Source organism: Cyprinodon variegatus, unplaced genomic scaffold (assembly GCF_000732505.1).
Source record: "Cyprinodon variegatus isolate N-32 unplaced genomic scaffold, C_variegatus-1.0 Scaffold224, whole genome shotgun sequence".
NCBI lineage: Eukaryota > Metazoa > Chordata > Actinopteri > Cyprinodontiformes > Cyprinodontidae > Cyprinodon > Cyprinodon variegatus.
In genome coordinates, this window is record NW_015150677.1 from 415,971 (window position 1) to 430,833 (window position 14,863).

At 39.0% G+C, this 14,863-nt stretch overlaps 1 protein-coding gene across 1 annotated transcript in view; it reads left to right on the top strand.

The window, feature by feature from the left end:
* The window catches only part of rab2a (RAB2A, member RAS oncogene family), a 28,180-nt gene extending 14,238 nt beyond the window's left edge, over positions 1-13,942 (top strand). Inside the window, exons 5-8 of the mRNA XM_015380899.1 lie at positions 1,604-1,696; positions 2,423-2,534; positions 8,023-8,091; positions 11,458-13,942. Coding sequence (XP_015236385.1) covers positions 1,604-1,696; positions 2,423-2,534; positions 8,023-8,091; positions 11,458-11,553 — 370 coding nt within the window. The 3' untranslated portion in view covers positions 11,554-13,942. The remainder of the gene's footprint in view (positions 1-1,603; positions 1,697-2,422; positions 2,535-8,022; positions 8,092-11,457) is intronic.
* Positions 13,943-14,863: the final 921 nt, after the last annotated feature.

The window sequence follows — 14,863 nt, forward strand, 5'->3', positions numbered from 1 at the left end:
CCATAGACCTCCATTATTTGAATGTCAGCAGACAGCAAGAAGCCTCCCAGATCTCCAGATGCATTTGAGATATCAAAAAAGTACTCCAGGGTGTTGTTCAGCGTGGGGGTGAGTAGAAAATGAAGGCTAATCATGTTTTGGGTGTACTATTCCTTTAAGCACTTAGTATTTAGAAATGAATGGTTCCTTGAAGAACAGACCTGAACATCATTTATCTTTATTCCATTTTGTTAAACTAAATTTTTTGTAACTCAACCAGTGTCATCTTGTACCCTGTAAAAGACAAACCTGCCCATTTCGTGTCTGTTTATCCAAAATTCAAGATAGCCTAAATATAATTCAAATCAGTCCAGTTCATTCCAGCATAATTTATCACACTCAAGTAGATACATCTGATCAGATCATATAACTGTATCGGTTCATAGAGCTCAAAGACAAAGGAGAAACTAAAATGAATTTGGAATGTTCCCTCTGGACAACATAGTTGAGAAAATGTCAGGTTAAAGAATGTAGCCCCTGAGGAACACCATGTGTTAGAGGAACAGGTCTTAGAATATTTCAGTCAAAGTCAGCATTTCATTCCTAAAACACTGAAAAGAGGATTATTATCCAACCAGCTGGTAAATCTAATTTTTTAGGAACTCTTTAAAAATAATTTCAACTGAGATTAAACATTTCATTAGTTTCCAGATATAATTTGGAAATTTATTAAAACTAACAGCGAAAATGCTTTTAAGTGTCTGAACAGTGGGAGGAAAAGATGGAATTTATTGTAATATGCTCTCTGAAGTCAGTTGGAATACGCTGCTTGAAGCAAAAATATTCTGTTTGTCAAAAAGTTTATACTCTAACTCGATCATGAGTGTGTAGCATTTGTGAAGGGAACATCTAGTACCATTTTAAAAAGAGGAAGTGGATCTTCCTGGGGGAGAAACAGTCGTCTTACGGCCTTGTTACAAGTTGAAGACTTTTTTTTTTTCTCCCCATGTGGTTTTTAAACAAACAATCCTTGAAAACAATCTTCGCTGCACATCAATCTCTATTGTCATTAATTTCCTGTCTTTCATTTCTGTTTGCGCTGCACAGAACGCCTCTAAATAGGAAGGAGCGACTGCAGATGCATGTTCTGCTGCAATGCAATAATCATCTAATGCAATAAACTTCCTGCATGAGTCTCTCAATATATGAGGTCTTAAAAACATTAAAGCCATGTTTTTTTTTTAAGGCAAGGCAAATTTATTTGTATAGCACAATTCAGTACAAAGATAATGCTAATTGCTTTACATGATTAAAATAAAGGAAAATAAAACAAAAATATAGGAAAATAAGAGGAACCTGGATTCAAATAAGACGGAAAACGTTTTGAATGTTTCTTTTTAAATCTACAGAAGATAACAAGATGCGTATTTCTTCTCTAAATGGTTTCAAGCTCTTAAAGAGGAAGTGAGACATCACTTAACAGTTTTCAAGAGAAAGTAAAATCTGTTACTACTTTAATTTCTGTGGGTGTGGGTGTATTTATAACAGCTGATTGTTTTTCTGTTATGCTCATAGTTTCAAAGGGCAGTCAGACTGAAACCACAAATCTGTGCTTGCTCAACAGAAGGGACACCTTCAACCACTTGACGACCTGGTTAGAGGACGCCCGCCAACATTCCAACTCCAATATGGTCATCATGCTCATTGGCAACAAGAGGTAAAACCATGTTTTTCATGATGGGTACATACTGGCCTACTTAAGGCTGGACCATCAGCAATGTGTAGCTGTAGGCACCAATGATTGAAAATATCTTTTTATTAAACACCACCTTCTTATTTGTTTTTAGCCAAACACTCTCTATATGCACGTAGAAATTGTGCAAGATACAGTTTTCTGCCATTTAAGCTGTGCTACAATACCGCTTCAGGCATATTAGTGTGAGAGGTTTCACTTTTTCAATAGAAATCAGCTGGTGTTAGGGGTGCTGCTGGCTCTGCTGGAGGTTATATAACGCTCTTATGTCGGAGAAATAAGTTTCCAGGCTGAGTTCATTATTAAACTTACATGGAGATCCACAATAAGACGGTCTCCATCCAACTGGACTGATTTACTTTGCAAGAAAAAAAGCAAACGTTTAGTGCTGCATATGCAAGATTAGTACGATAGCTGTGACTCTAGGGAAACATGGTTCTATGAAGAACTGACTCAGGGAAGATGGCTACAACTGCACACTGTTCTAACGAATGTCAAATCATGCATACTTTTCCTCTGCTTTACAATATGCACTACTTACATGCCAGTAAAATGCATTGTTTGTGGGTGCAACCTGAAAGAATGTGGACAGATTATAGAAATGTTTTAACGTTGCATTATAGAGCTTCATATGTGCTCTATTTTTTCACCCCATAAATTCACCTAATTTGTTTGTTTTTTGTTTTTTAGTGACCTTGAGTCGAGGAGAGAGGTGAAAAAAGAAGAAGGTGAAGCTTTTGCCAGAGAACATGGGCTCGTATTTATGGAGACCTCAGCCAAGACTGCCTCTAATGTAGAGGAGGTAATTAAGCACACTAGCAGTTGATGATGGCCACCCTAATGACTGGATTAAGGTTACCAGCTTACCTGAAGCGGAGTGCCAAACGGCTTTAAACACCACCTGTCATTGTGAAATATACGCCGCTCCATACAGGTCAACCCTAATGCCAAACAGCTCTTTTCAGTCCAGACAAATAGATCTCAGGCCGCACCACCATTTCACAGCCATTATCCGTTCTTTCACAGTTATCGGTGCTGCCTGTTGACATCTGTAGCTGCAGAATTAGAGCTCTGTCTGGAACAGAGAGCTGCCGTCGAAGGATTTCTCTGAACACTTGGAGTACATCTCAGATTTATATCAGGCAGTCTGTGAAGTCATCAAACATTTTCTGTTACGGATAAAAAAAAATAACGGGTGATTCATTTACTGTTGGTTATTAAACGTTACATTTTCTCGGAAGGTAAAATAAAATCTGTGATAACATTACCCTATTTTTTAGTTCTTTTAGATATTAGCATTTTTGTTTTGGTTTAACTTAAGTTTTGAGACCAAATTTCTAATAATTAGCTTGTCAATGTTTTGTCCAGTGGTCTTCCTTTTCATACACAAAAATAGATGCATTGCACCGACATATCAGATCTCATTTAACCCCCTGGAACATTTTTTTTTTCTTCAGTTAAAACAGCAGATCAAGCAAGTTCTTGTTTAAAGTAGTCTAATGTGCATAAAGATTCATTGTTTTTATAACAACTATTTAGGATGTGCCTGTTATACACTTTAAATAGTGTTACAGATACAATCCCATTCAGGCGTCTCCTGGCCTTTACTAATTCCTGATTTTCTTTGCAGTCTGACTTTGTAGTTCCCATTTTCACAATTTCAGGGTTTGGTTTTGTTTTGTTTTTTCAAATTTTTTTTATAAAAATTGAATAAATAAATCTAGCTGCAGATACCTAATGGCAGTAGGAGTTTTGATTCAAACAAAAAATGAAGGTATTGCAATATTATCTCTATTTATACATTAAAATACCCTATATGTCCCTAAACTTGTAAAAAAGTATTATTTTTAATTTATTCTGGATCAAACCTAGTGGCTGTTTTTTAGTTTTTTTTTAGCATTTAATAACTATGAAAAAAGATTTTGTCAGCAGATTAGGTTAAATCTCTGTCCAATTGATTGGAGCTTCTTTCAGGGTATCTGTCATTAGAATGTTTCGAGGTTTAGTCAAAGTCCATGCCGTAGAGCTGCAGCAGTGGGGATGACAGTGATGGAGCTTAACCTCACATGCATCACATTAGCATCTTGAAGTGCAGTTAGCACGCTGAATGAACGGCTCCGCCCCGCAAACAGACACACCCCGGTGTTGTCGCAGTGAATGCAAGGCCAGCTCCTCTGGGACCCCTTTCTCACTTATCCAATCACAGGACTAATCCTACCCTACACGGCACAGCATGCCACCCAGAGGCACATCTCTCTCTCTCTTTCTGTTTTTACATAGATTTTTTTCCTTCTTCCCCATCCTCCTCTTGACCAGTCTGTCATACAAACGCTCACACCCACAGCACTGTTGAGCAGCACTCTTCTGGGGTTAAGATTTAGGGGGAGGGGTGTGTGTGTGTGTGTGTGTGTGTGTGTGTGTGTGTGTGTGTGCCCATTTGAGTGTGTGTTATGATTAATTTGTCTCATTAGTGTCCTCTGAATCCTCCTGATACCGCTCTTCTCCTCCCTTCCCTTCATCTCTCCCCGCTCCATCCCTCCTTATCCCTCGACGTCCATCATTTGCTCTTTACCTCTCCCACTTCACCTCCCCCTTCCCTGCTCGTCATCCTTTCCTTGCTCTCCCCTCCTTCAGTATGTCTTACGTCCTCCTCTCATTTATGTCTTCCTGCCCTCTTCCATTCATTTCTTCCTCCTTCCTTCCCCCATCATCTCTCCCCCTATTTTCCAGCAGTATATCAACCAGTTAAAGTTCATACATATTCATAACTTCCACCCCACCTTCCCTCAGCGACATCCAGCAGCCAATCAGTGTGCGAAGTTCGTCGTCAGGGTCTGTGGGTGGACACTAGGGTTGATGGGATGGTCTTTAGAGACAGACGGAGAGATCCTGCAAGCATGCTTTCATCGTCTCATCTCCCTGCCCTCTCCTAAATCCTTCACAAAGATCCCCCCCCCCACCGCCGCCGCCCACTTCTCCTCTCCTTTCTCATCTCCCTGTCCTCCTGTGCTCTCCTGTTAATTTTTCTTTATCTTTCCGCAAGATATTTTCCCATTAGTTTTTAGTGTAACTCTCATCTCTCCTTTTTATCATCCTTGGGTTGGAAGACATGAGGGAAGGAAGGAGAGGTGCAGTGATCTGTAGAAAGAAGCAAAGAGGGCGGGAGGGAACAGGGCATGGTAGACTACAGAGCACCCTTGGGCTCAGTCTATTTTTGACAAGGTGCCAGAGAGGAGTTCAGGACATATAGTCACTTTCTCACAGTGTGTTTCTTTTTTATTATTATTATTTTAATGAAGAGAAAAATTGGTCATAAATATTATTACCATTCAAGTTTGTACTAAAATCAGCCCGCCCAGATCGTCTGCAAACCTTAGAATGAGGAATCAGAGCCGAAGTCGCTTATATAGTTTATCCCAGTTATTGCTCTTCAGTTTAAATCCTTCAGACATAACTCATAAGATCCTGCCCCTGGAGACAGAAGCATCGATACCTGTAGTCACAGGGCAGTCGCTCTGGGATCTTTAATTCCACTTTATTGAATAAACTTTGATCCTCTCTGTGTTGTTAGGGACTGTGTGTGTCTGTGTGTGGGGGGAAAAAAAGATGGATTGTGTGTTAATCTATGTCCAATTGTTCTGTTGTTGATCTAGACAAACATGCAGCTGTATTGGGTAACAAGGGGCTCCTTAATAACCGCTAAACTTATGAAAGCTGAGGAGAAGGCTTGGATCGCAAAAAAAAATTAAACGACATAAAAAAAACAGAGTTGAACTATTAAAGTCCAACCAAAACATCCTTCATGAGCATAAGGTAAAACAGACGGGTGCACCCACCCTGGAATTAGCTGAACTTTCTCACAAAGAGAATAGATTTGACACAACTTAACGCTGTATTGTATGTATGTGTTGCTTTTACATATATTCTACGTTTATTTTGCCCTTGACGTTCAGCTAGATCTAGGCTAGAAACTTAGTCTTACTTTTTTCTTTCATTTTGATGGCATAGGGAAGATACATATCTTTAAGTAAATGTCTCCAAAAAAAGATTAGGTTAAATTTATTAATAAAGCAAATTTCCAATGTGCGAGAATGGAGATGAAAATAAAGACACCTAATATGACATAATAAAAGAAATAAAAACAATTACTTAAAGGCAAGACAGCGTAAAGAAGTAAGATCATATAAGATCACGATGTGAATGAAGTAAAGATGGAAAAAAAAAGTGGATAAGAATCCTCATCAGAAAATGCATAATAACCAAAAGCATTACATTACTTACCAGAGGTTTTGAAGGAGCGAATTAAAGAGAACCTTAGTGTTTAAAAGCACCAAGAACTAATGTGGAATTGATTCTGGGTATAACAAGTAGACATCTATAGACCTCTCAGGATAATCAGAAGGAGCCAGGTCATTTAAAGCTGGACAAAGAATCACTAGCATTTTAAAACTAAGCCTCAGTTTAACTAGAAGTGTTGATTGTAAAAATAGAAATGGTTTTCTTAATCTCATCCCACCCTTTACATCTACTCTTTATGTAGTGAGGAAGATTTACTCACCCCTGCATGTTGTATGCTTGAACCCAGTTTTATCTGCTCTCTGAATAAATCAGCTTTATAAAACCACATGGAAAAATTCATAGACAATTTAACAGTTGACATGTTGTGAATTTGTTTAGTCAAACTGAACTGAACTATGATTTTCAACCAAGAACTTTCCTTCTCAGGTGATCAAAGCTATAAAGTCCAAATAGAAAAAATAGAACGGGTAACAGGTGTTTAAACCAAAGTGACCTAATCCTTCCTGATGTTATAAAAAAGGGTTAAATGTCTCATCCTAATAGATGCGTGCTAAACAAGATGCTAACGACATGAAGACACAACTTTTCACAATAATGTTCATTAAACAGAAAAATTATAATAGTAGCTGTGTACCGTAGTATTTTGGTTGTTACTTTGTCTTGTGCTGCTAAAGTTAAGCGCATGTGTGTCTGCTAAGTTGAACAAAAAAAAGATCTCACTCAAATTATATATTTCCCTGCTTGTGATGCTAAAACTAACGAATGAAGCTCAAATCACTTTTCTGTTTAAAAGATGCAAACTAATAAAAGTGCATTAAATCTATTAGGTGCTATTCAGCAGGCTCTGTATTTTATAACTCCAGAGCAATTCTTTGATAAATTCTTCCGTTCCCTTTATGTAAAATATTATGGATGTTTTTCTTTTTTTTGTTTTTATTTATTTTTTGTTCAGGGGAATACAAATTTCTTTCTTCTGAAATATGATATATTCAGACCCCTGATTGAACCTAATGGGTCAAAGTGACACTCTGGTGGTAGATAATATTATAGTATTAATAATAGCCCCAAGGGGAATAAAAGGTTATGCTGGATCAGTACAAAATGTTCAGCTCCTGAATGACTTGGATACAAACTGACTAAACACTAGAGAGGAACAAAATGGCAGGATGAAATACGCAGCATCTCCTCTAACCTGTTTCAGCTTTTATACTAAGCTTGGACATGCATTAGTTCTCTCTCTGCATACTAAACATGTTTGTTTTATCTCCTATGTAAATATGTGCCGGGAAGGTAAAGGGACCCATAACTTCTTTATTTAAATCCCATTTTTACCAAAAGAACCTCTTAAAGATTACTCTTTACTTGCCTTTATAATAATGTAGGGTCGTTTTAATGTCCAAAAGGTTCCTATTTTTTTAAGTTATCTGCTAAAAACGCTCGTCATTTTGTGGCCTTACGAAATATTTTTTGTTATCTGATATGTGCGTATGAAAAAGCTAAGAGCACATAGATGCAAAAACTGGAAATGCATGCCTGTGTTCTCACAACAATGGCTGGGGTTTATTGCTGTCTGCAGGGTGTTTTTCTTTTCCCTCACATGCATAGTTGGTGAATTTTCAGCAGTTAACCAGGAAGTCTGCATTACTTAACTGACAGCTGCCACACCCAGATAAAATATTCCACAAAACATACACATCCAACTGTAAATGTGTTGTTTTATGATCAAGGGTGATGTGTTTACTGTGAAATGCCAGGTTAAAGTTTTTAACAAGGCTCTGAGAGAAAGGCCTGACAGAAATGTGAAAGTCCAGAGTGCAGAGGTTCAAAGGCCTGTTGGCTGTTTTTATTTCTTTTTTGTTTTTTTGTTTAAGAGAACTTTGTTGAAATTGAGAACTCCATCAGAGCTGTACAGGCTTATTTGTAGGGGCCGGTACAGAAATATGAATTGAATCTCTTTCCTTCATCTGTCTCGCTTCCTGTCTCCGTTTTAGGCTTTCATCAACACAGCCAAGGAGATCTATGAGAAGATCCAGGAGGGCGTGTTTGATATCAACAATGAGGTAAGGCACACTGAACGCTCTGCTTTCCTATCTTTCCCTTTAAGCTGCTGTATTCGTGTCCTCTTTATTCGTGGCCTTTCTTCCTCTCTTTTCCAGTCTTTGTTCTATTCCCTCTTTCTCTTCAGCTTGGATTTCCAGCTGTGTGTGTGGTTTGCCACGCTCCCTCTAGCCTCAGAAAAAGAGGGGGAGGAAAAAAAAAAACCTCTCTTCTTCCTTTGACTCCAGCCAAGCAAAACTCCCTGTGTTCCTCCTTTCCTCTGCTCTATTTTCCACTTCCACTCTTCCCTTCCTTTGCTCTCTCTCTCTCTCTCGGCATTTTGCCAGCTCATAAATTCCTCACGTCCCACAAGGTCTCGGTCATTCAGCAAGAAAACAAACACTCGCTCAGCCAGTCAGCCTGTAAGCTGCCTGTCAGCCCAGTCACTGTCAGCCAAATTTCTATCTATGGAACAGCAAAGGAAGCAGAAAAGTTTAGTTGTGCAGCCAGTCATTGAGCTGAGATGTTAATCCGATTACTTCCACATGAAGATGGTCGGAACGAAAGCAAACTGCGAGTTAGAAAGATTAAGGCAATGCAGAACACGTCGAACTTGCATCTGCATACAGCCAATAACTGTAGCTCCCCCATGGGAACCAGAGTGCTGACTATAACGAGACCCCTGCATCAAAAATAAGGTCACAGACGGTTTACTTTCACCTCAACTGACGGCTCAAAGTTAGCAGTTGTTTACCTTTTAGTTGTAAGGAAGTAGTCATTTAACAACAAGTTTATCTGCAGATTAGCCTGCATAGCTAGCTTCTTCATTCCTTCCATTCTTTCAGCCTCACACTGTTATCTTTATGCATCACCCGTCATTGTGTTGAGTTTTTAGGACGTAAAGAAACGTTATGTAGATGTGGAAGTTAAAAGCAAAACAACTGCAGCAACTTTTTAAATGAGAACTGATGTATGGTCCGGGTTGTTTCCCTGTTTCTTGTGTCAATCACTGTGAAGCTGTGTAGCATGCAGCCTATATGCTGTCTGCTTAGGCACAGCGCTGATGCTCATAATGCCACTTCTTTCCCCGGACAAGCTTATTATTGCTTTTTTATTAAGAAAACATTGACCCTCCCCTCCAATTCTGGTTTTAGTTCCTCCTCCACTAACTCAACCAACTACTAAATTTTTTTTTTCTTTGCATATGCTCATATCACTATTGGAATAGAATATTTAATGTTACTTCATTATCTCAGCTTATAGTCACTTCCTGATGGGTACATTCTTTGTTGTAGATTTTTTGCCACAGTAAATTTTTGTTGCTTTACTGTTTCAAATAAAATAAACTAGGTCACCTTTACAGTAAATAGTGTAACATAGTAAAGGTGTGGTACTACAATACTGGTGAAAATCCTAACAGTGGTCCGTAAATCTCTTCCCCACGTATGCCTGTTCAACAGCTCCACATTCTGCTGTAGAGTCTTCACATCTTCTATGTTGTCTGTGAATCACCAGTGGCTCTAAATTGGAGCCTTGTGGTTTGCCCTTTCTACAGTTTAGTAAAGGTTGATCTTAGGGCCCTCTGGCCTCTTTTGCGTGCTGTTGTAGTTATTAGAGCCGTGTCTGAATCCTCAGACTGTTTCCACATGTGTTTTGCAATGCTTTGGGCCCTTCAGCCAGCTAACGCAGGTGTTGGCCAGACGGTGAGCCACTCAATGTTTCTGTTATTAGTACGAGTTAGACAGAGTGAAGGCAGGCCGGCCGGCCAGCCAGCCAAACCACATCAGCTGACAGAGCTTCAAGTGAGAAAGGGAAGCCCCACCAGAAATGTTGGCAGCGGCTACGAGAAAACACACACATGGCCTCAGCTCAATAAATGTGATTTAAAGGCATACCGTGTTTCCCAGAGGCACTACTGCTACTGAGTGTAGGAGGAGAGTTGCACTGGGAGGGAGAGATAAATATATACAGACGGAGAGGGTGAGTAAGGCCCACTCTGTGCTACAGCTGCACCGGGAAAGAGAGAGAGAGCTGATGAAACACAGAGGGAAAGTGAGCACTACAGCTCAGAGAGATGAAAGTGTCTCCCTACCACCCACCTGCCTGCCTCCTTCTCACTTACTCCTCTTTTATATGTGCTGTTCTTTTTTATCCTGTTGTCCTTGAGTGCTGCTGCTGCTGCTGCTGGTGTTTCCTCTTCCTTTGTGCAGCACAGCAGCACCTGTTGCTTCCTCTAAGATGTGATCTAATAGAAAGCCCCACAGGCACCATGCCCTGTTAATCGCTCCATGAAAGCAATATCAAGAGGTCATTCTTTCCTCTTAGTGAATACAATTACACATTTATGACCGTGCTTTCAATTAACATATTTCCTGACATGGTTAACATTTTTTAAGTTACAATCAGGTTGTTGAAATAGTTTTAAGTAAAATGGGAGCTGTTTTTAAAACTCAAATCATGGCCCAACCAGACTAAACCTTAATATTTAGTCAACTTTTGCTATTGCAGAGTTTTATTTAGCATCATTTTAAAGATGATTAAAGCCTATTAACTCTAGTTGGTCACATATTTGGGAATAATTGAAGAAAGGTTGAATTCAGCGCACAGCTTGTGCGACATAAAGCTTACCAATCTTCCTTTACACCCAAATTTACCACTAAGTGCAGCTAACTAGAATTTGTCCTGATTATTTTGCTGACAGGTAAATTGACAAAAAGCACATTCTGGATTTCTAAAAAGTACAAAAACAGCTTGTAATGAAAAATAATAATAATAATAATTAAAAAAAATCATGGTTAGGATGTTATTATATCATAACACCACTGTTTATGTTTTTGCATAAATAAATCTTTAACATTATGTTGGGAACCCTGTATTCACTTTGAAAGGTGAGATAATCCAATTTAAGGAGAAGCTAGAGCTAAAAACAAAGAAATACAGGAAGAAAATGAGTTTGAGGTTACCGTGCATCAAGGCAACCCTGGATATGCAGCTGGAACATTTTTTACTTCACAATAGCAGCATACAACTCCCAGAAATAAATGTATATAATATATATATACATTTTTTCTAAATAGTACCTGAAGTAAATATCAAAGCTGAAACTAAAAACTTGGATAAAGAAAATACTACTTCGGATTTGAAGTTTTCACAAATATTTCTTAGTTTTTATTGCTCTTTACCTCAAATGAAGTGTTTAAAATATAGTACTGCAAGTTATTATCAATAAAAAGATTTTTGACTTAATGAATCAGTTAATTCAACTGTTGTTTTTTGTTGTTTTTTCCAAAGTAATGACCTTATTTTTAAGAGGTTGAGTTTCTTTTTTTTGTTGTTGTTGTTCAGATGTGATCTAGCTTACGTATGCCTCTGTTTTTGTCTCCACGCAGGCTAATGGTATTAAAATTGGACCCCAGCATCCCACCACCAACTCCCCAATCTCCAGTAACCAGGGAGGCCAACATGCTGGAGGAGGCTGCTGCTGAAGCCCCACCTCACACCGCCTCCTCCAGCCCAAGCCCTTCCTCCTCCTCCTCTTCCTCCTCGCCTTCTCCAACCCTCCGTCGCGTTTCTACAGAACTGTCCAGGCCCACTAACAGTTTAACGTCTCTCTCTACCACTTCATCCATCCATCCTGAGTGTCTTAAGCATCCCTGTGTGAGGATGGAGTCAGCTTCACCTGCAGATTTACACATTTTGTTCAGAAGTATTTACCTTTATTTTGGTTGGAAAAAAAGATTTTAAGCATTTGAGTGAAAACAACCAAACATAACGCATTAGTAGAAGTTTTTTTTTTTTTCCTCAGCTAATTAATTGATAAATTTCCTCTAGATTCAAATGGACGTTGGTGTATTGCAGGAACTGAAACCCACAAAGAGCTGCGATTGGCTGCAGTGGGCCGACTTGATTAAAAACTCCCAACGGCTGACTTTACAGAATAAACCAGGCACCATGTTGTGTCTATACACACATCCTTACGCATTTTTAAAGACCACGTTGATAGCAGGACATGTTTTTACATGCTGAGTCAGATTTCATGCTGTTCCTGTGTATGTAGGGACAGCACAAATATTTCAGGATGTCTGTTTGGGATGTGTGGGAGGCATTCAAGTTACTCTGTATTATTTGTATAAAAAAAGAAAAAAAAAAGATGCAATTCATGTCATTTTGTTTTTTGACCATGCTTTCTTCCCCCCGATTATCTTTGTCATGTTACTTTGCGATCTTTGTGTCCTTTTTGTCAGCTCACACGTGTTTTTTTTTGTATTTCATAAACACTACAAAAAAAAAAACTTGTTGGAGAAAGTGTTTTAAACCGCCTGGGTAGAGAATAAAAGACCAAACTGTTGAGTGTGAACATGGATCCTTTTAGAGCAACAGAAGAGTTGAGCAGGAAAGCTGAAATCGTTAGAGCTTGTCGAGTGGTGGCTGTCTTCATGAAGAAAAAGAAAATGAACGGATAAGAAATTAGGACTTTTTTTTATGTATTTATCAGGCATTTCTGTGTATATATGGCTCTAGGTTTCTGTAGCTGTGTTGGCTGTCGAAGATGAAGCGTGGCATGCTGTTGTGGTCTAGTTGAGTCTTAGAAAGACGCTGCTCACGGCCTTCGAGCAGCTTTTTAGCATAACTTTCATTCAAACCCAGAGGAGCTCCGCCACCCTGGTTTGTTGGGGTTGGAGGTGGCCTTTCTTTGAAGTGACAAATCTGAATATCAGGCTGTTGGCAGGACCAAGCAGGGGTATTGACTGTCTCTGCTGGGGGGGGGGGGCTTTGACTCGGTTTGATAATGTCTGAGCATCTCCCTTTTTAAACGAGCTAAGATGTCCATCCCGAATTAGCTGCCACATATATAATGTGTACTTAATAGAGCTTGATCGATGAGTGCCGCAGTGTTTTGTTTTTCTGCTTTAAAATCTAAATTGTAACCAGGCCTGTTTTTATTATGCTTAGTGGCTGCTCATTATCCACTCACCCCTTCTGCATCATCGCACTTTTTCTTTTCCCCAGACTGTGCAGTAACAATAGCTCTACCTACTCTTATGCCAAAATATTGTTTACTTGTGTTTTTACTCAATATTTCCCCCTTATAGTCTGAACTACAATCAGCTGTCTGCCTTAACTTCAGCTCCCCAACCCCGCCTCCCCTGAGAGACCTGGACAGCTGCATAAATGAGCGACCCTTTACCTGCAGATAGGCATTTCAGCACTAACGCGTTAGCCGGCGCTGCGTTTACCCATGCATAGACGCACACCTTGGGAGATAAATCGAGGAAGAGGTCTTGTTTCAATTTTTGTTTCTGAATTGGGGCATTTAAAACAAATCCCTACAGCATTGTTTTTTTCTTTCCTATCCCCTCCAAACGCACGCACACACGTACACAGCCTGCATACAGTATATGTATGCATGCGAAGATGAAGAATACATATTTTCCTGTCTAACCATGCTGGGTTTTTTCTTTTTTTTTGTTCTCTTCAGGCTAACTGTGTAACTTTTAGGTTTGACATCAGTGATCTGTTTTCCTTGGCAGTGTGTTCTTCTCTAATATTAGTTTATTTTTTAAATTCCTTAATAAATATATATCAAATGGTTATTGATCGTATTCTGATGCTGATTATTCTTTGTACACCAACATGTAGTGTGCGCGCGTGAGTGTACGTGTGAACCCACAGGGGTTACAGGGGGAGGATCAAGCCAAACCTGATGTATCTATCTACCCACCTACTTATCTATCTATGGATTGATCTATCTTATGTATGTGGTCCTCCTCTCTCTTCTTTCTCTCGCTCTTACCTCCTCTTTCTGCCTCTTCTCCTTCCCCTCAACGTTATTTGCTGTGTTTGTTCTTTGGAAAAAATAAAACCTTAAAAAAAGGAAAAATGAAAATGCTATCACAATAAACTATAATAAAACATTCTAAACTAAAGTTGTCATTTTGATTTTTTGATTTTTTTTTTTTGTGGAGATGGGGGATGAAAAAAAAAAAAAGCCTAGTTATTTGTATTTCCCCTCAATCCATTAAACTGCAATGTTTCCACATGCCTTCTGACTCTGATTTAGTCATTAAAATGAGGAGGAAATAACTTGTGCACTCGGAAATGTGCTGTTCGACCTTCAGCCGTCATGGAGGTTGTATTCCCCGATGAGTGGCGGTCAGATTGAGAGACCGCTTAATGAATGAAACATTTTTGAAACACGTATGTGGCTGGGCATCATTTGCATGATGTTCATGCGTGAATGTCCTTTGTTTGCCACACATTTTATACACAGTGTCACTAATGTAGATGTAGTGCTAACCTTCATGACTCGTACAGTCCGAGTCAGACCTCTTTCCTAATCGCTGGCATGGATGTGATTAATTTAGCTGTTTATTACTGCATGTGTCTGGTTCTTTTTCTAGGGTCGGGCGGATAGACAACATGCTGGTTTAGAGGTTAACAATGGTTCTACAAGTTTTCATTTAATAAAGATTTTCTCAACTTAAACAGGGTCTAAATAAAACACCCAGACTCAAATGCATGCATGTTCCTTAACCCAAACGGATTTAGTAGCCATTATCAAGCTTCTGGTTTTCTTCTGACCAGTCTTCTTAACTTAAACTGTTTGCAAGGGGAAAATTTCCCAAACTGTTAGTTTTAGTAGGAATTTGAACAATTAATTAGCTCAGTAATGTCAAAAGCTGGAAGATACTTCGGCAACAAGTTCAGTGTTCACATAGGAGCAAACATATGAATGGTTTGACAAAGGGGGAAACATCCTTTATGTATGGATGAAAATGTGTTATTTTCCATTAA